This window comes from Schistocerca piceifrons, chromosome 2 (genome assembly GCF_021461385.2).
Source record: "Schistocerca piceifrons isolate TAMUIC-IGC-003096 chromosome 2, iqSchPice1.1, whole genome shotgun sequence".
In the NCBI taxonomy this organism is placed as follows: Eukaryota; Metazoa; Arthropoda; class Insecta; order Orthoptera; family Acrididae; genus Schistocerca; species Schistocerca piceifrons.
Window position 1 is genome coordinate 661,009,033 of NC_060139.1, and position 24,318 is coordinate 661,033,350.

At 42.7% G+C, this 24,318-nt stretch overlaps 1 protein-coding gene across 1 annotated transcript in view; it reads left to right on the top strand.

Annotated features, from left to right (window-relative positions):
* Positions 1 to 2,438: 2,438 nt before the first annotated feature.
* LOC124775716 (glutamate receptor ionotropic, kainate 2-like) overlaps positions 2,439 to 24,318 on the top strand; it is a 282,789-nt gene continuing 260,909 nt past the window's right edge. The window contains exon 1 of the mRNA XM_047250541.1: positions 2,439 to 2,511. Coding sequence (XP_047106497.1) covers positions 2,439 to 2,511 — 73 coding nt within the window. The remainder of the gene's footprint in view (positions 2,512 to 24,318) is intronic.

Sequence of the window (24,318 nt, forward strand, 5' to 3'; positions counted from 1 at the left end):
ACATAAAGGGCGTCAATGAAAGCACCCATTTCCTCCGAGCCTTGATTCCCAGACATTTCCAGGTCGAAAACGGAAGTTTCCAGTGTGGTGAGCAGCAGAACGACGTTCGTGACACTGCTGACACCCTCCAGCCGACTCAACCCTTCTCTAAGGACACAGTGGACCAGAAATTCCAGGGAATGTGATGGCACCCCTTTGGAGCGCACTGTAAACGCAGATTTTGATCTAGTGTACAGGGTGGAACCACAAGGGGCCGTTCTAAGCCATTCGACGAAATCCGAGCGCGATCCGAAGCAGCAAAGGGTCTTAAGTTTTTTTCAGTCCGCGCAGGGCGTCATGTATTTGTACCATTACAGAGGTTGGTAACTGGCATGTTTGAGCCAATTGTCAAACGTCTTCGTCCTGATTACATTAGATTAGTACTTGTTCCACAGATCATGAATACGACACTTCGTAATGATGTGGAGCGTGTCAGGTTAATGAAAGGTGTCTATACAAGATATTACATTACACAACATATTACATGACACTTAATATTATTAATTTTTTTGTGGGGGGGGGGGGAAATTACCCACTTACTATGTCCAAAAATTCATCTAATGAGTAGAAAGAGTTGCCATTCAGAAATTCTTTTAATTTCCTTTTAAATGCTAAATGGCTATCTGTCAGACTTTTGATACTATTAGGTAAGTGACCAAAAACTTTTGTGGCAGCACAATTTACCCCCTTCTGAGCCAAAGTTAGATTTAACCTTGAGTAGTGAAGATCATCCTTTCTCCTGGAGTTGTAGCCATGTATACTGCTATTACTTTCCAATTCGTTCGGATTGTCAATAACAAACTTCATAAGTGAATATATATATATATATATATATATATATATATATATATATATATATATTTATTGTGAGGCTACAGTGAAGATCACTAGCTCTTTAAATAAGTGTCTGCAGGATGATCTTGAATGAGCTCCAGCAATTCTGATTACACACTTTTGTGCAATGAACACTCTTTTACTCAATGATGAGACCCCAGAATATGATGCCATACGAAAACAGAGAATGAAAATAGGCGTGGTAAGCTAATTTACTTAGATGTACATCGCCAAAATTGCAATGACCCTAATAGCGTAAGTAGCTGAACTCAGTGCACACACCTAGAAATTTTGAATATTCTACCTTAGCTACCGCTTTCTGTTCGAAGTATATATTTATTAATGGTATCATTCCACTTACTGTGTGGAACTATATATACTGTGTTTTGTCAAAGTTTATTGAGAGCCCATTTGCAGAGAACCACTTAATGATTTTCTGAAAAACATACTTTACAATTTCATCAGTTAATTCTCGTCTGTTGGGTGTGATAGCTGTACTTGTACCATCGGCAAAAAGTACCAGCTTTGCATCTTCGTGAATATAGAATGGAAAGTCATTAATATATATTAAGAACAGCAGATGACCCAAGACCGAACTTTCCGGCACCCCGTTCTTAACTGTTCCCCAGTTTGAGAAATCACCATTTTTTGCATTTTATGTGAACTGCTTATTTCAACTTTCTGCACTCTTCCGGCGCGCGAGATTAGCCGAGCGGTCTAAGGCACTGCAGTCATAGACCGTGCCGCTGGTCCCGGCAGAGGTTCGAATCCTCCCTCGGGCATGGGTGTGTGTGTTTGTCCTTAGGATGGTTTAGGTTAAGTAGTGTGTAACCTTAGGGACTGATGACCTTAGCAGTTCAGTCCCATAAGATTTCACACACATTTGAACATTTTTTTGCACTCTTCCAGTTAGGTATGATTTAAACCACTGTCCCATTCATACCACAGTACTTGAGCTTATCTAGAAGTATTCCATGGTTTACACAATCCTAAGCCTTTGAGAGATCACAAAAAATCCCAACGGGTGACTTTCGATTACTCACAGCATTTAATCTTTCATTAGCGAAAGCATATATAGCATTTTCCGTTGAAAAACCTTTCTGGAAATCAAACTGACATTTTGTTAAAACTTTATTTTTACAAAGGTGTGGAAGACAACTATGGCGTTTCGAGGAAGTAATCAAATGGCTCTGAGCACTATGGGACTTAACATCCATGGTCATCAGTCCCCTGAGGAAGTAATCCTTTAACTGGGTTACACAGTGTAGATTTCAGTGCTAGCCGTTTGCATATGTTGGTTTTATATGGGAAGAAGAAAACTATCGTCTAAATTGATTTATATTTTCTCTGCATGTTTGTTATTTTTCGCCAGTTTTCATAACACGTAAATAGCAGAGTGTTATCAGTCGATCCATCTCGATTTTATATGGACGAATGTCACAGCTTTTGGAGACTGTTGAGCACACGAATTGTGCAGTTTCAGGGGCTTACATCGGGGCGAAGGTGAAGGACCGTGGTCCAGCACGGCTGCAGAAGAAGGAAGAGCGAAGAAGGAAGGAAGCACCATGTGGCGGCCCGCGTCCCTGCTGATGGTGCTCGTGGCGCTAGTAGGAGCGGCTGGAGGTGGTCTACGCATAGGTCAGTGGCTCCCACTCAGTCCCACAAACACCAGTTACATTTGGATTGGATTGGTTGGGGGAAGAGACCAAACAGAGAGGTCATCGGTCTCATCGGATTAGGGAAGGAAGTCGGCCGTGCCCTTTCAAAGGAACCATCCCGGCATTTGCCTGGAGCGATTTAGGGAAATCACGGAAAACCTAAATCAGAATGGCCAGACGCGGGATTGAACCGTCGTCCTCCCGAATGCGAGTCCAGTGTGCTAACCACTGCGCCACCTCGCTCGGTTCACCAGTTACACTGAGGTGGCAAAAGTTATGGGGCAGAGATACGTTGTGAGGTGACAGGCTTTGGGGGCGGGTGTGAAGACCGCAGTTTCTGTAGTAAAAATCGCGGCGAAGTGTCAGTCGAGAATCTGGCGTGTTTACATCTAAGATGGGTGTGTGTCAGCCGTCTTGACAGCAGCAGAATCGTCCTAGTTTCAGCACTGACCGAGAGATGGCGGTTCTTTAAAAAGAGTACGGTCAGTCTGGCGTCCAGCCACGTGACGCGGAAACTCAACGGCCGGCACGCCGGCTCATGGTGGGCTTCCTCCTGGCAGGTTTTAGCATAAAGCTAAAGTAAATGTATGATGTAGAAATAAATAAAAACTGATCTCAATGTGGCACAAAGGAGCTTGTAGGCTCATTTTAAAGCAGAAAATTAGCCTGTTGTGCTCACATAAACGCGCCTGCAGTCGCTTTGGTAGTTTTTGAATTATAATAAATCGAATATTTTAGTAACTAAGTAAGATTGTGCATTGGAAATCTTGGAGACGCTTCGAAAAAATTTTACGAAGAACGTGTCAAATGAAAGGTCTGAATGAGTAATATTAAGATATCTATGTAACATATTTACACGTTTTAAAAATTCAAATGAGGAGCCGGAATGCTGTTTTCGTGATTAAAATGCAGAATTTTGATAACAAAAAATAGGAACTATAAAGATAGCGGCAGTATGGAAAAGTAGGCAGAAAGAAATAGGTAATACAATAATAATATCAGTTCTTTAAGCATTGAAAGTATTTTAAATAATGAAAAGTTCTATATGAAGAACACATAAATTTTAATAATATGAGAATAGGGTCCCGTACAGACATTTTTTGATCAATCTGAATTCAGCGAAAAATTTCCGTCTGAAGAGAAGTGTTACATGCATTTTATTGTATCTATATTAAGAGTAAAAATAAATTTTATGTGCAAACAAACTTGATTCGACTTCAAAGTGTTCAAACCGAGGGCTTTTAAGGACGGCCATTTTCTGTGGTAGGGGGCCAGTCATTCAGTTGAGTTGAAAGGGGTAGCACGTGTAACTGGCAGAAGTCCGTGCACGAACTGGACTTCGAATATTTTCGGACCGCGAAGTCGCGTGGAACATGTGATTTTCAGCAGTTGGGTGCTGCTGGACTTTGAAGAATTCTCGGCGGTGCGTTTGTGAGACTTGTGAAAATTTCGCACACGAGTTGAACTTATTTCCGTAGCGCGAAGTCGTGTCGAAAAAGTTCAGAGTTAAACAACCGCCGTGGGATATAGTGATTTCAGCTTGCGGTTGGACTTCGGATTGTGTTTGGTTTATTATTATTTTTCGAGAAGTATTCTCCGCTCGGAGCTTTTTTCATCTTGGAGTTTCAGCTATTTTAAAAGAAACATTAAGTGAATAACTGCTGAATGATTGTGATTAATATTTGACTGGTGCTGTTAAACTAACTCGGTAAATATCTTAGGTCAAATCAAGAACACTTAACAGTATTTTAGTCAAATCTGTCCTGAACAAGTTAAAATAAACTCCAATTAGTTAAAGCTGTGTTTGTTCACTAGAAATTATTCCTCCCTGCTAGCATTTGTTTTTATAAACCTGAAATTAATTTAAAATTACTGGAGATAGTGCAGCGGATGTGGCTGGCATCCCTCAGACCTAACGTAGCCAATTTAGTAAATAAGTCCGACCACATTTTACGGAACCCCAAGAGGATGCATGCTATGTAGATGCTTGGGTGATTATTGTTTTTTTTATTTTTATTTTTTCGTGCAGAAGCACGTGGGGGCTCGAACCATCTACTAGATAACTGACTTTGAACTAAAATTATTGTGACCACCCAGTGCAACCAGTGTGTTTCTCCCGGTCTCGCGCTTAGAGAGAAACCGTAGCACGTCGCAAATGGTTTTCTCGACCCAGCGAAGTTCGCAAATGGGTATTTCTCGTCCGTAGTAGCTCAGAATGTACATATAAAGGTAGCGCTAGTATCGCATACAAGGTATAAAAGAACAGTGAACTGGCAGAGCTGTTATTTTTACTCAAATGATTCGCTTGAGAAAGGTTCCAGCGTGATTACGGCAGAACGACCGGAATTTTTAGACTTAAAACGAGGAATGCCAGTTGCAGCTAGACGAATGGGATATTCCATTTCGGAAATCGTTAGAGAATTTAATATTACAAGATCCGCATTGTCAAGCGTATGTCGAGAATACCAAATTTCAGGCATTATCTCTCATCACGGACAACCCAGTGGCCGACGGCTTTCACTGAATGATCGGGAACAGCGGTGTTTGCGTAGAGTTGTCAGTATTAACAGACAAGCAACACTTCTTGGCATAACAGCAAAAATCAATGTGGGACACACGACTAACTTATCCGTTAGGACAGTGCGGCGAAATCTGGCGTTAATGGGCTATGAGAACAGGCGACCGACGTGAGTGCCACTGCTAACAGCATGACATCGCCTGCAGCGCCTCTCCCGGGCTCGTGAAATATATCGTACCCAAGATGACAGGAAAACCGTGACCTGGTCAGATAAGTCCTCATATCAGTTGGTAAGAGCTGATGGTAGGGATAGAGTGTGACGCAGACCTCATGAACCCATGGACACAAGTTGTCAACAAGGCTCTGTTCGGGCTGGTGGTGGCTACATAATGGCGTGGTCTGTTTTTACGTGGAATGGACTGGGTCCTCTGGTCCAATGAACCGATCATTGATCATTTGGAGCCATTGATGGACTTCATATTCCAAAGCGACTATGGAATTTTTACGGATGACAAGACGCCATGTCACTGAGCCAAAGACGTTTGCGATTGGTTTGAAGACATTCTGAACAATTCGAGCGAATGATTTGGCCACCCAGATCGCCCAACACGAATCTCATCGAACATGTATGGGACATAGTCGGGGGGTCAGTTGGTGCACAATATCTTGCAGCGGCAACACTTTCGCAATTATACACGGGTCTAGAGGCAACACTGCTCAGCATTTCTGCTGGGGTCTTCCAACGACTTGTTGAATTCATGCCACATCGAGTTTCTGGAGAATAAGAGATTAGAGATATACCATAACTTCTGTCGCAACCGAGAGAGGTGGCGCAGTGGTAAGCACACTGGACTTGCATTCGGCTGGGTTCAAACCCGAGTTCGGCAGTCCTGATTTACGTTTTCCGTGATTTTCTGAAATAGCTTCAGGCGAATTCCGGGATGATTCCTTTGAAACGTCACGGTCGATTTCCTTCCCCATCCTTCCCTAATCGGAGATTGTGCTCCATCTCCGATGACCTGTTTGTCGACAGGACGCTAAACATTAATCTCCTCCTCCTCTACTTTCGTCACCTCAGTGCACATATGCTCTACACTGTATTACATTCACTCAACACATTCCCGGCAGCCATGTAAACGGCACTGTGTACGAAGCCGCGGTGCGGGAAGCTGTATGGCGACTTCCACATTCACACATAAAGGGCTGATGGTGCCCATCAGTTACCAGACAGCCGTGGCCCTGTGGGCCTGCTAGAAGCTTCCACTGCTGCAGCTGCCTGCCGTGCCACACACAAAGCGCAACATGTGAGATGTGATCAAAAAGTAACGGGCATATTTTGATTTCACGTGCTTTATACATCAGATTTTCAAGTTTTTTTGTATTGTTGGTACATGTGTTACTATTGTATGTTTTCATTTTCAGCTCTTTTGAATATTTGGTTAATTGCTGACATTCGAAAAGGCTATTCGTGTTTTCAAGCGCTCACCGAATTTTTACTTTTGATAAAAAAATTGTTCAAATGGCTCTGAGCACTATGGAACTTAACAGCTGAGTTCATCAGCTACGGTCGCAGGTTCGAATCCTGCCTCGGGCATGGATGTGTGTGATGTCCTTAGGTTAATTAGGTTTAAGTAGTTCTACGTTATAGGGGACTGATGACCTCAGAGTTAAGTCCCATAGTGCTGAGAGCCATTTGAACCATTTTTTTTATCGAAAGTAAAAATTCGGTGAGCACTTGAAAACGCGAATAACCTTTTCGAATGTCAACAATAAACCAAATATTCAAAAGAGCTGAAAATGAAAATATACATCAGCAATGTTGACTGTGGCTTTTGGTGAATCTACTGTGAGTAATACAATAGTTTACGAGTGGTATAAACGTTTCAGAGAGGGTCGAGAAGATGCCCTGGACGCCCTAGCACATCAATTACCGATTACTATGTGGAAATAGTAGGGAAAATGGTTCAGAAAATCACCGAGTCACCATCAGAGAGGCTGCTGATGATATCGGCATCTCATTTGTCTCGTGCCTAGACAATTTTTTCGAGTGTTTTGGGCATGAAACGTGTAGCAGCAAAGTTTGTTTCGAAATTGTTGAATTTCACATAAAAACCACATCGCGTAGACATAACTCAGGAATTGCAGACTGAAGTCGATACCGATCTAGAACTTCTAAAGAACGTTGTAATAGGTGACGAAACAAAGTATACCGGTATGACATCGAAACCAATGCCTAGTCGTTCAGTGGAAGCTACCTAAAGAGCCAAGACCAAAAAAATTCGACAACTTCAGTCAGATGTAAAGGTTCTTCTCATTATTTTCTTTCATTACAATGGGATAGTGCATCATGAGTACCTTCCTTATGGTCGTAAAGTCAATACGCAATACTACCTGGAAGTTATGCGCCGTTTGCGCGAAACAGTCCGAAAAAATGACTAGAATTGTGGCAAAACCACTCGTGGAAATTCCACCCCGATAATGCTACCGCTCAGATCTCAATGGCTGTTAGAGATTTTTTGGCAAAGAAACAAAAGTGCCCTGGTGTCTCAACCACGGTACTCGTTGCACATGGCCTCTTGCTATATCCTTCTGTTCCCGAGGCTGAAGAGAACCCCGAAAGAACGTCGTTTTGACACCATTGATGAGATAAAAACATAATCACTGAAGGAACTGAACGCCATAACGCAATGTAAGTTCCAGTAGTGCTCCCCAGATTGGAAAAACCGATGGCACAAGTGTATTACATCTGTGGGGATTACTTTGAAGGGGACAAAGTTGATGGTGCTAAGTAAATAAAGGCTCTTTAAGAAAAACTTCCTTTACTTTTTGAACGTACTTCGTATCTTTCCCGGTAACGCCCATAGGCTCGTCCTACGCCTTACTGTGGACGCCAGTTCAAAAAAAAAAAAAAAAAAAAAAAAGGTTCAAATGGCTCTGAGCACTATGGGACTTAACTTCTGAGGTCAGCAGTCCCCTAGAACTTAGAACTACTTAAACCTAACTAACCTAAGGACATCACACACAACCATGACCGAGGCAGGATTCGAACCTGCGACCGTAGCGGTCGCGCGGTTCCAGTCTGTAGCGCCTAGAACCGCTCGGCCACCTCGGCCGGCTGTGGACGCCAGTGCTGGCTTACAATAACTGTGGGGGAAGCCATGAGATTATGAGCTGGTAATTTCTGTATTAAGTTTAGATACATGCTTGAAAATGACTCACGGTTGAAACTGGCCAATTGGACGGATAATAAAAAGTATGCAACCTACTTGGACCACGTTTTCATTCTCAATACACGTCCAAGCAGTTTACCACAAAAATAAAATGTTAAAACCCCTGAATTCCTTCTAAATGGGTTGTGTACCAAGTTTACCAGGCTGCCTTGAGGGGTTTAAGTTACCTGAACGGTAAGCGGTTCGTGTTTTCCAACACTCATTGGAAGGACTCATCTGAGAGTCCTGGTAGGAAGCAGGACTTTATAGAGAGTACTTTTGCTAGCAGTAGGAAGTGGCCGATCAGATGCGTGCATTCGAGTCCTGAAAGTGGTTGTCAGAACGACCTGAATGTTTCATGACAGTTTCGTGGATCAGGTTTGGAACTTGCGGCAGCCCTCGCTAGAGTAGGAGACGAGTCGTGGGGCCTGTGGCTCAGAAGTTACGTTTTAAGAGTTTTCCGTATTACAAGGCGGTAATCGGTTGACCTTAGCTATCAGGCTATTTAATTTTTCTTAATGGAAAGGTCGAAACAGTTTGTAAGTACGTCTCCCTTGTGCGGGGACAGAGTCGCTTTCATTCGACAAGGAGAGTGTTGCTTTTCGTAGCACCTATTACGTCAGTGGGAAAAGTGTCGCTTGAAACAAACTGTTTGGTTGTTGTTCAAATATTTTCAAGCAAAAAATTTTGAACAAAAAATGATCAATTTATTTCAGGAGGCCCATTTGGCATCCACATAATAAGTGTTCTGAAGTTTTCCATCTTGTTCGCTTGGCTCTTTGCGACTTTGCAATACAATTTGAGTGCTGCCGATTTGTGAGCGTGTACGTCCCCTGTAGACGGGGGCCTTTCACACCAGGTGGTGGACTCAGTAACTTGCAGGAGGTGCTGTTCAGTGAACGACGTCGATTTGACAAGGTTTAACTGAAGCCAATAAATTACTTTTGTTCCCGTGAAAATTTAGACGTAGTGTAGTTGTGTGAATTTTAGCTGTTGATTTCGAACTATTTCCTCTTTTGTTGTTGTAGAACATTACCAGCGAAAGTTGCTAGCAATCATTTCGATGTGTGCACTGAAATGCTAGGGATGGAGTTTTTCAGTCCAGTGCTCGGATCTCTGAATTTTCCTAGAAGTAAGTACACCACTGGCCATTAAAACTGCTACAGCAAGAAGAAATGCAGATGATAAACGGGTATTCATTGGACAAATATACTAGATCTGACCTGTGATTACATTTTCACTCAGTTTGGGTGCATAGATCCTGAGAAATCAGTACCAGAACAACCACCTCTGGCCGTAATAACGGCCTTGATACGCCTGTGTACTGAGTCAAACAGAGCTTGGATGGCGTGTACAGAGCTGCCCATGCAGCTTCAAGACGATACCACAGTTCATCAAGAGTAGTGACTGGCATATTGTGACGAGCCAGTTACTCGGCCACCATTGACCAGACGTTTTCAATTGGTCATAAATCTGGAGAAAGTGCTGTCCAGGGCAGCAGTCGAACATTTTCTGTATCCAGAAAGGCCCGTACAGGACCTGCAACATGTGGTCGTGCATTATCCTACTGAAATGTAGGGTTTCGTAGGGATCGAATGAAGGGTGGAGCCACGGGTCGTAACACATCTGAAATGTAACGTCCACTGTTCAGAGTGCCGTCAATGCGAACAAGAGGTGACCGAGACGTGTAACCAATGGCACCCCATACCATCACGCCGGGTGATACGCCAGTATGGCGATGACGAATACATGCTTCCAATGTGCGTTCACCGTGATGGCGCCAAACACGGATGCGACCATCATGATGCTGTAAACAGAACCTGGATTCATCCGAAAAAATGACGTTTTGCCATTCATGCACCCAGGTTCGTCGTTGAGTACACCATCGCAGGCGCTCCTGTTCGTGATGCAGCGTCAAGGGTAACCGCAGCCTTGGTCTCCGAGCTGATAGTCCATGCTGTTGCAAACGTCGTCGAACTGTTCGTGCAGATGGTTGTTGTCTTGCAAACTTCCCCATCTGTTGACTCAGGGATCGAGACGTGGCTGCACGATCCATTACAGCCATGCGGATAAGATGCCTGTCATGTCGACTGCTAGTGATACGAGGCTGTTGGGATCCAGCATGGCGTTCCGTATTACCCTCCTGAACCCACCGATTCCAAATTCTGCTAACAGTCATTGGATCTCGACCAACGTGAGCAGCAATGTCGCGGTACGATAAACCGCAATCGGGATAGGCTACAAACTGACCTTTATCAATGTCGGAAACGTGATGGTACGCATTTCTCCTCCTTTCATGAGGCACCACAAGAACGATTCACCAGGCAACGCCGGTCAACTGCTGTTAGTGTGGCAGAGCGGTTCTAGGCGCTTCAGTGTGGAACCGAGCGACCACTACGGTCGCAGGTTCATATCCTGCCTCGGGTATGGATGTGTGTGATGTCCTTAGGTTAGTTAGGTTTAAATAGTTCTAAGTTCTAGGGGACTGATGACCTCAGATGTTAAGTGCTCAGCATTTTTTTTTTCGCTGTTTGTGTAAGAGAAATCGGTTGGAAACTTTTCTCATGTCAGCACGTTGTAGGTGTCGCCACCGGCTCCAACCTTGTGTGAATGCACTGAAAAGCTAATCATTTATCATTTGCATATCTCAGCATCTTCTTCCTGTCGGTTAAATTTCGCGTCTATAGCACGTCATCTTCGTGGTGTAGCAATTTTAATGGCCAGTAGTGTAGGTAGCGACAAGGCTGCAAGTATTGACTCAGGAGTAGAGAGACTTATAATCCTGTCTTGCGTGTCATTTTTCCAATTTACATACGCAGCATAAACAAAGACTTTTTAGCCGATGCTGCCTTGCATCAGTGCGTTTGTGACGCTAAAAAAGTGTTCTAAGTGTATAGACGAGAAAAAAAAGAACGTGAGCTGCAAAGGCGGCTAATAATGCATTCAAGATGTAGTCGACAAAATCGTAGTATGGTATTCATCAACTGAAGATGGATATAAACGCGGAACGCATCTTTACATACGTAAGCCCACATCAAATGTGGCCCGATGCTGCATTTCGTCAAGTAATTGAATCCGCAGCCGCGGAACTCAACCACTATTATAATCGATGAATTAATTATTTAAAAACCAATCTCATATCGTGTTCCTCACAGTATTTGCTCAAATTTTTCTACCCATTTAAAAGTACCGGAAGAATTTCTCAGAGTAGTTGCAGAGCTCTTTAAATAGGACGTGAAATAACCATATTTGCTACTTTTCAGTTTAATTCGATGAATTCACTTTATGGGTTGGGTTTTTTGGGAGAGGAGACCAAACAGCGAGGTTCAAATGGCTCTGAGCACTATGGGACTTAACTGCTGAGGTGATCAGTCCCCTAGAACTTAGAACTACTTAAACCTAACTAACCTAAGGACATCACACACATCCATGCCCGAGGCAGGATTCGAACCTGTGACCGTAGCAGTCGCGCGGTTCCAGACGGTAGCGCCTAGAAATTCTCGGCTACTCCGGCCGGCAGACAGCGAGGTCATCGGTCTCATCGGATTAGGGAAGGACGGGAAGGAAGGCGGCCATGCCCTTTCGAAGGAACCATCCCGGCATTTGCCTGGAGCGATTTAGGGAAATCACGGAAAACCTAAATCAGAATTGCCGGAGGCGGGATTGAACCGTCGTCCTCCCCAATGCTAGTCCAGTGTGCTAACCACTGCGCCACCTCGCTCGGTAATTCACTTTATCGTTTTCCTTTGTCTTCATAATCTACATTAACGAAAATTCGTGGCTGAGTTTGATCGTTTTCCATTTCGCTGTGACTGTGTTGAGAGAGTGGGAAGGAACAATATTAAAAGGAGGAGCGGCTGGAACTGTCCTGACTAAATTACCTACCGCTTTTATGTGCTAAGCTAGTTAAGATGATTCTCTTAAATGATAATAAATTTGAAATGTTTTGGTGAAAGCCAGAACAGGTCCAACATATCCAAGCAGAATACTCTCACCTCACAGTTTATAATGAAGCAGTAGTAAGAATTCAAGTAGTGTCGCAGATAAGCAGCATACCGATGCCCAGACAGGATGCAATTGAGCACTCCTAACCAGAATTATCTCAAAATGCCAAGCCGCATTAGTCTGATTTGGTTTGTAGCAAGATGCTTCAATGCTGAGTTAATATATCTACATAAATTTACTATACATTTCAGCTTGACATTACATTGGCGTGGCCGCGCGGGATTAGCCGAGCGGTCTAAACAGCTGCAATCATGGACTGTGCGGCTGGTCCCGGCGGAGGTTCAAGTCCTCCCTCGGGTATTGGTGTGTGTGTTTGTCCTTTGGAGAAGAATAATTGATACACAGTCACCTTCAAGCCTTTCTTTGGCCTTCTTATCCAGTCGGTTCACCTTACTTAGTGGTATCACTAAAGGAGGCGATAGTGAAACAGTCATCAGTCAGTCTCTCCACCAGCTTAACAAGCGACAACACACCTATCCTTTCCGTGATATACTGCAGGATCTAAAAAAAGAACAGTTTGCTTGCGAGTGCCTAAATTGACAAATTTGTAACGTTTAAAAAAGGCTAACAAATTCGAGGAATAATGTCTAGAATTATGTTTTCTTTTTTAATCCATATATACCTCAAAATTACCTCAATCGCCTAGCATTTATTTACGATTGATAACTTGTGTTTTTAAGATAAGTAATAATAAATATCAACAGCTGAAATACAGGCGTTCATGCTAGTCAGGACTCCAAAAATTCAACTAGTAGAGAATTTCTTCAACTCTAAGTATAGTGCAACTTCGTGTCTTTTAGTTTGAAGTGACATGAATATGCTGCGTATGGTGACCGAGAGAAAATGCTTTTCACTATCCAGATACAGAAACGTACTGTAAGTGTTACTAATTACGGAATTACTAGGAGTGGTATGAAAACTATCAGATGGAACAGGTGTCAGATTGGTGTTTGTCCTTGGGATAATTTAGGTTAAGTAGTGTGTAAGCTTAGGGACTAATGACCTTAGCAGTTAAGTCCCATAAGATTTCACACACATTTGAAGATTATTTTACATTGGTGTGAGAGTGTTTGGTGATCAAAAAAGACAGTAAAAATACACTCGTTGCACAGCAACTGCTGGTTAAATATAAAATCGCCGCGGTGTTGTGCTGCTGTTTTGACATGCTGTAGGAAAAGTGTGAAATGTGCTTTCATGACGAGGGGTCCGTTTTCAGCTACATAACGCGTAGTTGTCAGTTTAAGATTTACCAATCTTCGTTTACATTTTACACAGCGAACACTTTCTCCAGCTTTACAAGATCGATGCCGAATTCGTTGATGAAGCAGCTGAGCCACAGAATTAAGTTTCCTGTGTCACGGTGACACTTATTTTGACTCAGTTTCTTATTCATTTATTAACTTTCTGTTTCAAATGTCACGAGGGAAAGCTGCAGTGATTGTATAGTGAGCGACGTGTCGCATTGGTTATGTAATGGTCTGGTATTTGAGAGGATCTGGTTCAAACCGCGTCCCGGTCATCCCGATTTAGGTTTTCTATTGTTTCCCTAAACTGCTCAATAAAAAGTAGAAAGGATCACGGCTGATGTCCTTCTCCGGCCTTCCCCAAACCTACGCTGAGCATCAGTTCCAACGACCTCGTCGCTGACGATATTTTGGGTCCTAATCTTCCTTATTTTGGTCGTACCTCTGTACAATGACCATGAAATATGTAACCGAAACTACTACTCACATCTAGTTACACCGGGCGCGTCACTTGTCAGTAGATGCAGCCGGCACCATCGTATTGCCCAAAGGTGAGTTCCGGAGATAAGTGGAAACATGTTGGCATGTGTTCATCGGCTCAAAAATATGAAAATTGTCATATGGTTCACGTAAAAAATTAAAAAATACTACTATTCTTGTAATTATCTGTAAATGAAACCGAAATATTATTGAAAATTGTTCTAACAATGTTGAGGAACATGGCAGAAGTTCGTCTCGTGTTTGTATTTGGTGGAGCAAGCCTAAGGTGCATTGTTATACAAAATGGTTCAAATGGCTCTGAGCACTATGGGACTCAACTGCTGAGGTCATTAGTCCCCTAGAACTTAGAACTAGTTAAACCTAACTAACCTAAGGACATCACAAACATCCATGCCCGAGGCAGGATTCGAACCTGCGACCGTAGCAGTCTTGCGGTTCCAGACTGCAGCGCCTTTAACCGCACGGCCACTTCGGCCGGCTGCATTGTTATACAAGCTGATTCAAACAGAAAGAAAAGATTTCAGCTGTTATTACAGAAAAACTATGAAAAATAGAAACATCTTGTGCGTGTCACTGGGTAGAAGGAAGTTCAAAGTCTTTCACAGATATTATACCATACACTGAACATCAGCACCATGCGTTGCTCGAGGAACATCGGAACGGTAGTCCATTTCATTCCACACACGAATGAAGAGTTCCCTGTTTAGCGAATCAGCAGCTTGAACAATTGGCCGGCCGGTGTAGCCGAGCGGTTCTAGGCGCTTCAGTCTGGAACCGCGCGACCGCTACGGTCGCAGGTTCGAATCATGCCTCGGGCATGGATGTGCGTGATGTCCTTGGGTTAGTTAGGTTTAAGTAGTTCTAAGTTCTAGGGGACTGATGACCTCAGATGTTAAGTCCCATAGTGCTCAGAACCATTTGAGCCATTTGAACAATTCGATTCCTCAGCTCATGAAGTGTAGCTGCCATGTGCGGAACAAAGACTCTGTCTTTTATGTACCCCCACAGAAAAAAATCGCCAGGTGTGAAACACAAAACATATTCAATTTCGGTGAGTCTATTTCAAGTTCGATGGCGATGCTAGGATTTTTTGACCCCAAATTATTACATGAAGTCGGTTTATATTGCCCGATAGAAGGAACGTCGATTCGTCCATAAAGATGAGTCGTTCGGAAAAACAGTCGTATCCTGGCGAACTGAAATGCACAAGTCGTACCTTCTCTTATAGTCGTCGGAACGCTGTTGCTGCAGTAATAGCAACTTGTAAGGCTTCATATGCAGGCGTCGGTTCAGAGAACGCCAAACGATGTTTGCGGAAGCTGAAGCTTCTGACCTGCCTGTCCTGTGTACATCCGAGGCCTCGTGACGCATCTCTAATACGCTCGACATATGCCTCAGAAATGCGCAACCGACCAGTGCTCTTCCCACTGCATATGCGACCATCTGCCAAGAATTTTTTATATGCCAATCACAAATCTACAAATCCAACAAACAAAATAATTACTCTTGTGGTGTAGTCGCCATGTTGCTAAAAACAAACAAAAGGGCAGCTGTGGTAAAATTTGATCTTTCCTCTATTCACTGACATGCGCAATGTGTTTCTGTCGTTTATAGTTTGTAATAAACATCTGAAATCTGTTCTTCCGTGCCGCGCGGGATTAGCCGAGCGGTCTAAACAGCTGCAATCATGGACTGTGCGGCTGGTCCCGGCGGAGGTTCAAGTCCTCCCTCGGGTATTGGTGTGTGTGTTTGTCCTTTGGAGAAGAATAATTGATACACAGTCACCTTCAAGCCTTTCTTTGGCCTTCTTATCCAGTCGGTTCACCTTACTTAGTGGTATCACTAAAGGAGGCGATAGTGAAACAGTCATCAGTCAGTCTCTCCACCAGCTTAACAAGTGACAACACACCTATCCTTTCCGTGATATACTGCAGGATCTAAAAAAGGAACATGCCTAAATTGACAAATTTGTAACGTTTAAAAAAGGCTAACAAATTCGAGGAATAATGTCTAGAATTATGTTTTCTTTTTTAATCCATATATCCTCAAAATTACCTCAATCGCCTAGCATTTATTTACAATTGATAACTTGTGTTTTTAAGATAAGTAATAATAAATATCAACAGCTGAAATACAGGCGTTCATGCTAGTCAGGACTCCAAAAATTCAACTAGTAGAGAATTTCTTCAACTCTAAGTATAGTGCAACTTCGTGTTTTTTAGTCTGAAGCGATATGAATACACTGCGTATGGTGACCGAGAGAAAATGCTTTTCACTATCCAGATACAGAAACGTACTGTAAGTGTTACTAATTACGGAATTACTAGGAGTGGTATGAAAACTATCAGATGGAACAGGTGTCAGATTGGTGTTTGTCCTTAGGATAATTTAGGTTAAGTATTGTGTAAGCTTAGGGACTGATGACCTTAGCAGTTAAGTCCCATAAGATTTCACACACATTTGAACATTTTTTTGTTCTTCCGTTTTGAATCACCAGATATTTAGCGACCATGTTAAAGTTACGAAAGTAAGATAATTGCTCGTCAGCCTTCACAGGGTGTAGCCGTTTGCCATCATATGACATATTTCTGACTGTCTAATCATAGAAAGTGTGACAGTGTCGCGATAATAAATCTTGTATCAAAGTAGATTGTTTTCATGGTATTACCACAAAGAAGGGCCCTGTATTAATTTTATACACATTACGACGGAAGGAGAAGTTGTTATGCAGGGAAAAGGGCGCTCTGATTTACAAACGTTTCTCTAAACTTGTTATTTACTAATTAATTATTTAAAAAAAATACATTTTAAATTCAGATTTATGTAGGAAGACTCCTTACAGAAAATAAAAGATTTTGACATACAATGTTTAGAAGAAAGGCGACAAAAACTTTTTAGTTGTAAAGAAGACGTTTCATTACAGAAGAAGACCATCATACTAAGGAAGAAGCATACTTTAATATCTTTTTTTTTTTTTTGGTCATCAGTCTACTGACTGGTTTGATGCGGCCCGCCACGAATTCCTTTCCTGTGCTAACCTCTTCATCTCAGAGTAGCACTTGCAACCTACGTCCTCAATTATTTGCTTGACGTATTCCAATCTCTGTCTTCCTCTACAGTTTTTGCCCTCTACAGCTCCCTCCAGTACCATGGAAGTCATTCCCTCATGTCTTAGCAGATGTTCTATCATCCTGTCCCTTCTCCTTATCAGTGTTTTCCACATATTCCTTTCCTCTCCGATTCTGCGTAGAACCTCCTCATTCCTTACCTTATCAGTCCACCTAATTTTCAACAGTCGTCTATAGCACCACATCTCAAATGCTTCGATTCTCTTCTGTTCCGGTTTTCCCACAGTCCATGTTTCACTACCATACAATGCTGTACTCCAGACGTACATCCTTAGAAATTTCTTCCTCAAATTAAGGCCGGTATTTGATATTAGTAGACTTCTCTTGGCCAGAAATGCCTTTTTTGCCATAGCGAGTCTGCTTTTGATGTCCTCCTTGGTCCGTCCGTCATTGGTTATTTTACTGCCTAGGTAGCAGAATTCCTTAACTTCATTGACTTCGTGACCATCAATCCTGATGTTAAGTTTCTCGCTGTTCTCATTTCTACTACTTCTCGTTACCTTCGTCTTTCTCCGATTTACTCTCAAACCATACTGTGTACTCATTAGACTGTTCATTCCGTTCTGCAGATCATTTAATTCTTCTTCACTTTCACTCAGGATAGCAATGTGATCAGCGAATCGTATCATTGATATCCTTTCACCTTGTATTTTAATTCCACTCCTGAACCTTTCTTTTACTTCCATCATTGCTTCCTCGATGTACAGATTGAAGAGTAGGGGCGAAACGCTACAGCCTTGTCTTACACCCTTCTTAATACGAGCACTTCGTTCTTGATCGTCCATTCTTATTATTCGCTCTTGGTTGTTGTACACATTGTATATGACCCGTCTCTCCCTATAGCTTACCCCTACTTTTTTCAGAATCTCGAACAGCTTGCACCATTTTATAATGTCGAATGCTTTTTCCAGGTCGACAAATCCTATGAAAGTGTCTTGATTTTTCTTTAGCCTTGCTTCCATTATTAGCCGTAACGTCAGAATTTCCTCTCTCGTCCCTTTACTTTTTCTAAAGCCAAACTGATCGTCACCTAGCGCATTCTCAATTTTCTTTTCCATTCTTCTGTATATTATTCTTGTAAGCAGCTTCGATCCATGAGCTGTTAAGCTGATTGTGCGATAATTCTCGCACTTGTCAGCTCTTGCCGTCTTCGGAATTGTGTGGATGATGCTTTACCGAAAGTCAGATGGTATATCGCCAGACTCATATTCTACACACCAACGTGAATAGTCGTTTTGTTGCCACTTCCCCAATGATTTTAGAAATTCTGATGGAATGTTATCCATCCCTTCTGCCTTATTTGACCGTAAGTCCTCCAAAGCTCTTTTAAATTCCGATTCTAATACTGGATCCCCTATCTCTTCTAAATCGACTCCTGTTTCTTCTTCTATCACATCAGACGAATCTTCACCCTCATAGAGGGTTTCAATGTATTCTTTCCACCTATCTGCTCTCTCCTCTGCATTTAACAGTGGAATTCCCGTTGCGCTCTTAATGTTACCACCGTTGCTTTTAATGTCACCAAAGGTTGTTTTGACTTTCCTGTATTCTGAGTCTGTCCTTCCGACAGTCATATCTTTTTCGATGTTTTCACATTTTTCCTGCAGCCATTTCGTCTTAGCTTCCCTGCACTTCCTATTTATTTCATTCCTCAGCGACTTGTATTTCTGTATTCCTGCTTCCCGGAACGTGTTTGTACTTCCTCCTTTCATCAATCAACTGAAGTATTTCTTCTGTTACCCATGGTTTCTTCGCAGCTACCTTCTTTGTACCTATGTTTTCCTTCCCAACTTCTGTGATGGCCCTTTTCAGAGATGTCCATTCCTCTTCAACTGTACTGCCTACTGCGCTATTCCTTATTGCTGTATCTATAGCGTTAGAGAACTTCAAACGTATCTCGTCATTCCTTAGTAATTCCGTATCCCACTTCTTTGCGTATTGATTCTTCCTGACTAATGTCTTGAACTTCAGCCTACTCTTCATCACTACTATATTATGATCTGAATCTATATCTGCTCCTGGGTACGCTTAACAATCCAGTATCTGATTTCGGAATCTCTGTCTGACCATGATGTAATCTAATTGAAATCTTCCCGTATCTCCCGGCCTTTTCCAAGTATACCTCCTCCTCTTGTGATTCTTGAACAGGGTATTCGCTATTACTAGCTGAAACTTGTTACAGAACTCAATTAGTCTTTCTCCTCTTTCATTCCTTGTCCCAAGCCCATATTCTCCTGTAACCTTTTCTTCTACTCCTTCCCCTACAACTGCATTCCAGTCACCCATGACTATTAGATTTTCGTCCCCCTTTACATACTGCATTACCCTTTCAATATCCTCATACACTTTCTCTATCTGCTCATCTTCAGCTTGCGACGTTGGCATGTATACCTGAACTATCGTTGTCGGTGTTGGTCTGCTGTCGATTCTGATTTTAACAACCCGGTCACTGAACTGTTCACAGTAGTACACCCTCTGCCCTACCTTCCTATTCATAACGAATCCTACACCTGTTATACCATTTTCTGCTGCTGTTGATATTACCCGATACTCATCTGACCAGAAATCCTTGTCTTCCTTCCACTTCACTTCACTGACCCCCACTATATCTAGATTGAGCCTTTTCAGATTTTCTAGTTTCCCTACCACGTTCAAGCTTCTGACACTCCACGCCCCGACTCGTAGAACGTTATCCTTTCGTAGATTATTCAATCTTTTTCTCATGGTAACCTCCCCCTTGGCAGTCCCCTCCCGGAGATCCGAATGGGGGACTATTCCAGAATCTTTTGCCAATGGAGAGATCATCATGACACTTCTTCAATTACAGGCCACATGTCCTGTGGATACACGTTACGTGTCTTTAATGCAGTGGTTTCCATTGCCTTCTGCATCCTCATGTCGTTGATCATTGCTGATTCTTCCGCCTTTAGGGGCAATTTCCCACCCCTAGGACAAGAGAGTGCCCTGAACCTCTATCCGCTCCTCCGCCCTCTTTGACAAGGCCGTTGGCAGAATAAGGCTGACTTCTTATGCCGGAAGTCTTCGGCCGCCAATGCTGATTATTTATCAAAATTTAGGCAGTGGTGGGGATCGAACCCGGGACCGAAGACGTTTTGATTATGAATCAAAGTCGCACCCCTAGACCACAGGTGACCACACAGCACTTCAATATCACAGAGCACTAAATTTAACTTTCTTTTTAATAGGAAAACCAGTCACAGATAAGGGAAGCCAACCGAGCCGGCGATCGTCGGCGAGAGAAAGGAAGTCTATAAGGGAAAGTTGGTGACGAAAGAAAATTAAGAGAGATAACAAAGCTGGGTAAACGCAACACCACAAACCTCAAGATCCAGGGATGCATTCCTAAACGATCTAATCGTTTTTTCCTGTTTTTTTTTTGAGCGACAGTTTTATTTTCTTCCAACACGGTTTTTATTATCTCGCGCTACGGGAGACATTGCACCAGAAAATGACGGTTTGTGTGACCAGCGTGCTGACTGAATGAAATTTTTCGGAAACATACTCTACAAAAATATCGATATAAACAGCCCTGCATGTAATAATGTAAGAAGAAAGAAGCTGCAAGCTCATAACATGGAAGTTTTTCAATATTAATAGTTTTCGCAAGAACTTAAACTATTACATTAATTAGCTTTTTGTATTAAAACCCGTTGCACAGTAGACTCTCGAGCACTTACTTGTACTCTGTTCATGAAGTGTGTTTCTGTTTCCCACTTATGTTATTCGTGGTGTTATTTAAGTACTGTGATAAGTACCTAATTGATAATTGCAATTTCCTAGTCTGCGTAGTGGCTGCAATATCGGTCACTGCAGCCAAAGAAAGTGAAAACTGCTTCGGAAAAGAACTCTGCGAGCCTGGAAGGATCATTCTGGCAGAAATCTGCAGGCCACGTGCTGCAGGGACGCAAGCTCCCAGGCGCACGGCTGACAGTTATATGAATGTTTGTCACCGGCGGGCACGTACAAAGTGCGCCACAGTCCTACGCCTTCCCCTCACACTGCAGACCGAGGCACTACGGAGCGCTGCTTTGTGCCTTCCAACTAAGGAGCTCTACTTATTCTAGTTTTCCTGTACTGCTCGCCTTAATATTGTTACATCAGCTGATTCCTTTTCTTGTTTTTTTTTTTTAGGTTTCAGAATGTAACTCTTCATAATCCTTTTTAAATCTCTTAGATTTATTTTTCTTTCTGCAAGCTGCAGTTAAACTGGACAACCATCATTCTGCGTGACACTACTTCAAAATTTTCCAGTTTAATTTCTTCTATTTACTCCACTACAAGAAATTCCAAAATTCCAATCTAAATCGTATTCGCCGGTAGCTGCCACTGGTGGTGATCCCTGCATTCTCCTTTTGACCCTGAAAGCTGTGCTGGCGGGAGCGTGTAAACTCCTGGTAGAGTCACTTTTAGCCAGGCACGTCAAGTGGTAGGATCCAGGAGAATTGCAGCCCGTAATGAAGGGCAAGGAAATCAGGTGAGGTGAAACCACTCCTGGGAGAAGGAACTCAAAAAGGAACGGGAATAGGATGATAAGTTAGAGGCAGTTAAGATAACTCCTAACTCCTCTAATCGCTGGAAACCTCGAGACACTGTTCCTGTTCCCCAGGTTTTGCTCGGTTTGGTATGTCTAGTTTCCCAAAATGAACAAAAGATAATACCTCACACTCTAAATTCAAACAGGAACAGATGAATTGAGGAAGGAAAAATGATTTAGTATGGATGGGTGAATGACCTGAGTAACTTGGATATGAGAGGCTTGAACCCTAAAGCAAATTAATTATATCATAAACATGCCAAAATGGAAATGCCATGAAAATAATTTCAAAGACAAAACAGAAATTAAAAGGATATAAAGAACAGAAAAATTGTCATGTTTTATAGTGAAGTAACCAAGGAAAATCGTCCTTTATCTGGAATAGCTATTTAACAGAAAAATAAATACTGACAAATAAGGGGCTATCAAAAGGTTTCCGCCTGAGGGCGTCGCTGCAGGGCATATGCAACGTAGTGCGACTCCGATGCGGTTGTACGCTGAAGAGCCAAAGAAACTGGTGCACCTGCCTAATATCGCGTAGGGCTCCCGCGAGCACGCGGAAGTGCCGCAACACAACGTGGCCTGGACTCGATTAATGTCTGAAGTAGTGCTGGAGGGAGCTGATACAGTGAATCGTGCAGGGTTGTCCATAAATCCGTAAGTGTACGAGGGGGTGGACATCTCTTCTGAAGAGCATGTTGCAAGGCTCCCAGATACGCTCAATAGTGTTCATTTCTGAGGAATTTGGTGGCCAGCGGAAGTGTTTAAACTCAGAAGAGTGTTCCTGGAGCTATTCTGTAGCAATTCTGGACGTGTGGGGTGTCGCGTTGCCCTGCTGGAATTGCCCAAGTGCGTCGGAATACACATGCCCCGCACCATTACAGAGCCTCCACCAGCTTGAACAGTCCTGACATGCAGGGACCATGGCTTCACGAGGTTGTCTCCATACCCGTACACGTCCATCTGCACGATACAATTTAAAACGAGACTCGTCCAATCAGGAAACATGTTTCCAATCATCAACAGTCAAATGTCGATGTTGACGGGTCCAGGATAAGGCGTAAATCTTCGTGTTGTGCATTCATCCAGTGAACGAAAGCCCATTTCGTTCAATGGTTCGCACGCTGACACTTGTTGACGGCCCAGCACTGAAATCCTTAGCAGTTTGCGAAAGGGTTGCACTTCTGTCACGTTGAATGATTCTCTTTAGTCGTGGTTAATCCCGTTGCTGCAGGATATTTTTCCGGCCGCAGCGATGTCAGAGATTTAATGTTTTACCGGATTCTTGATATTCGCTGTACGCTCGTGAAATGGTGGTACGGAAAAGCGCCCACTTCATCGCTAACTCGTAGATGCTGTGTCCCACCACTTGTGCGCCTACTATAATGTTGTTGTTGTTGTGGTCTTCAGTCCTGAGACTGGTTTGATGCAGCTCTCCATGCTACTCTATCCTGTGCAAGCTTCTAAATCTCCCAGTACCTACTGCAACCGACATCCTTCTGAATCTGCTTGGTGTATTAATCTCTTGGTCTCCCTCTAAGATTTTTACCCTCCACGCTGCCCTCCAATACTAAATTGGTGATCCCTTGATGCCTCAGAACATATCCTACCAACCGATCCCTTCTTCTAGTCAAGTTGTGCCACAAACTTCTCTTCTCCCCAATCCTGTTCAACACCTTCTCATTAGTTATGTGATCTACCCATCTAATCTTCAGCATTCTTCTGTAGCACCACATTTCGAAAGCTTCTATTCTCTTCTTGCCTAAACTATTTATCGTCCATGTTTCACTTCCATACATGGCTACACTCCGTACAAATACTTTAAGAAACGACTTCCTAACACTTAAATCTATACTCGACGTTAACAAATTTCTCTTCTTCAGAAACGATTTCCTTGCCATTGCCAGTCTACATTTTATATCCTCTCTACTTCGACCATCATCAGTTATTTTGCTCCCCAAATAGCAAAACTCCTTTACTACTTTAAGTGTCTCATTTCCTAATCTAATACCCTCAACATCACCCGACTTAATTCGACTACATTCCATTACCCTCGTTTTGCTTTTGTTGATGTTCATCTTACATCCTCCCTTCAAGACACCATCCATTCCGTTCAACTGCTCTTCCAAGTCCTTTGCTGTCTCTGAAAGAATTAAAATGTCGTCGACGAACCTCAAAGTTTTTGTTTCTTCTCCATGGATTTTAATACCTACTCCGAATTTTTCTTTTGTTTCCTTCACTGCTTGATCAATATACAGATTGAATAACATCGGGGATAGGCTACAACCCTGTCTCACTCCCTTCCCAACCACTGCTTCCCTTTCATGCCCCTCGACTCTTGTAACTGCCATTTGGTTTCTATACAAATTGTAAATAGCCTTTCGCTCCCTATATTTTACCCCTGCCACCTTCAGAATTTGAAAGAGAGTATTCCAGTCAAATTTGTCAAAAGCTTTCTCTAAGTCTACAAATTCTAGAAACGTATGTTTGCCTTTCCTTAATCTAGCTTCTAAGATAAGCCGTAGGATCAGTATTGCCTCACGTGTTCCAATATTTCTACGGAATCCAAACTGATCTTCCCCGAGGTCGGCTTCTACCAGTTTTTCCATTCTTCTGTAAAGTATTCG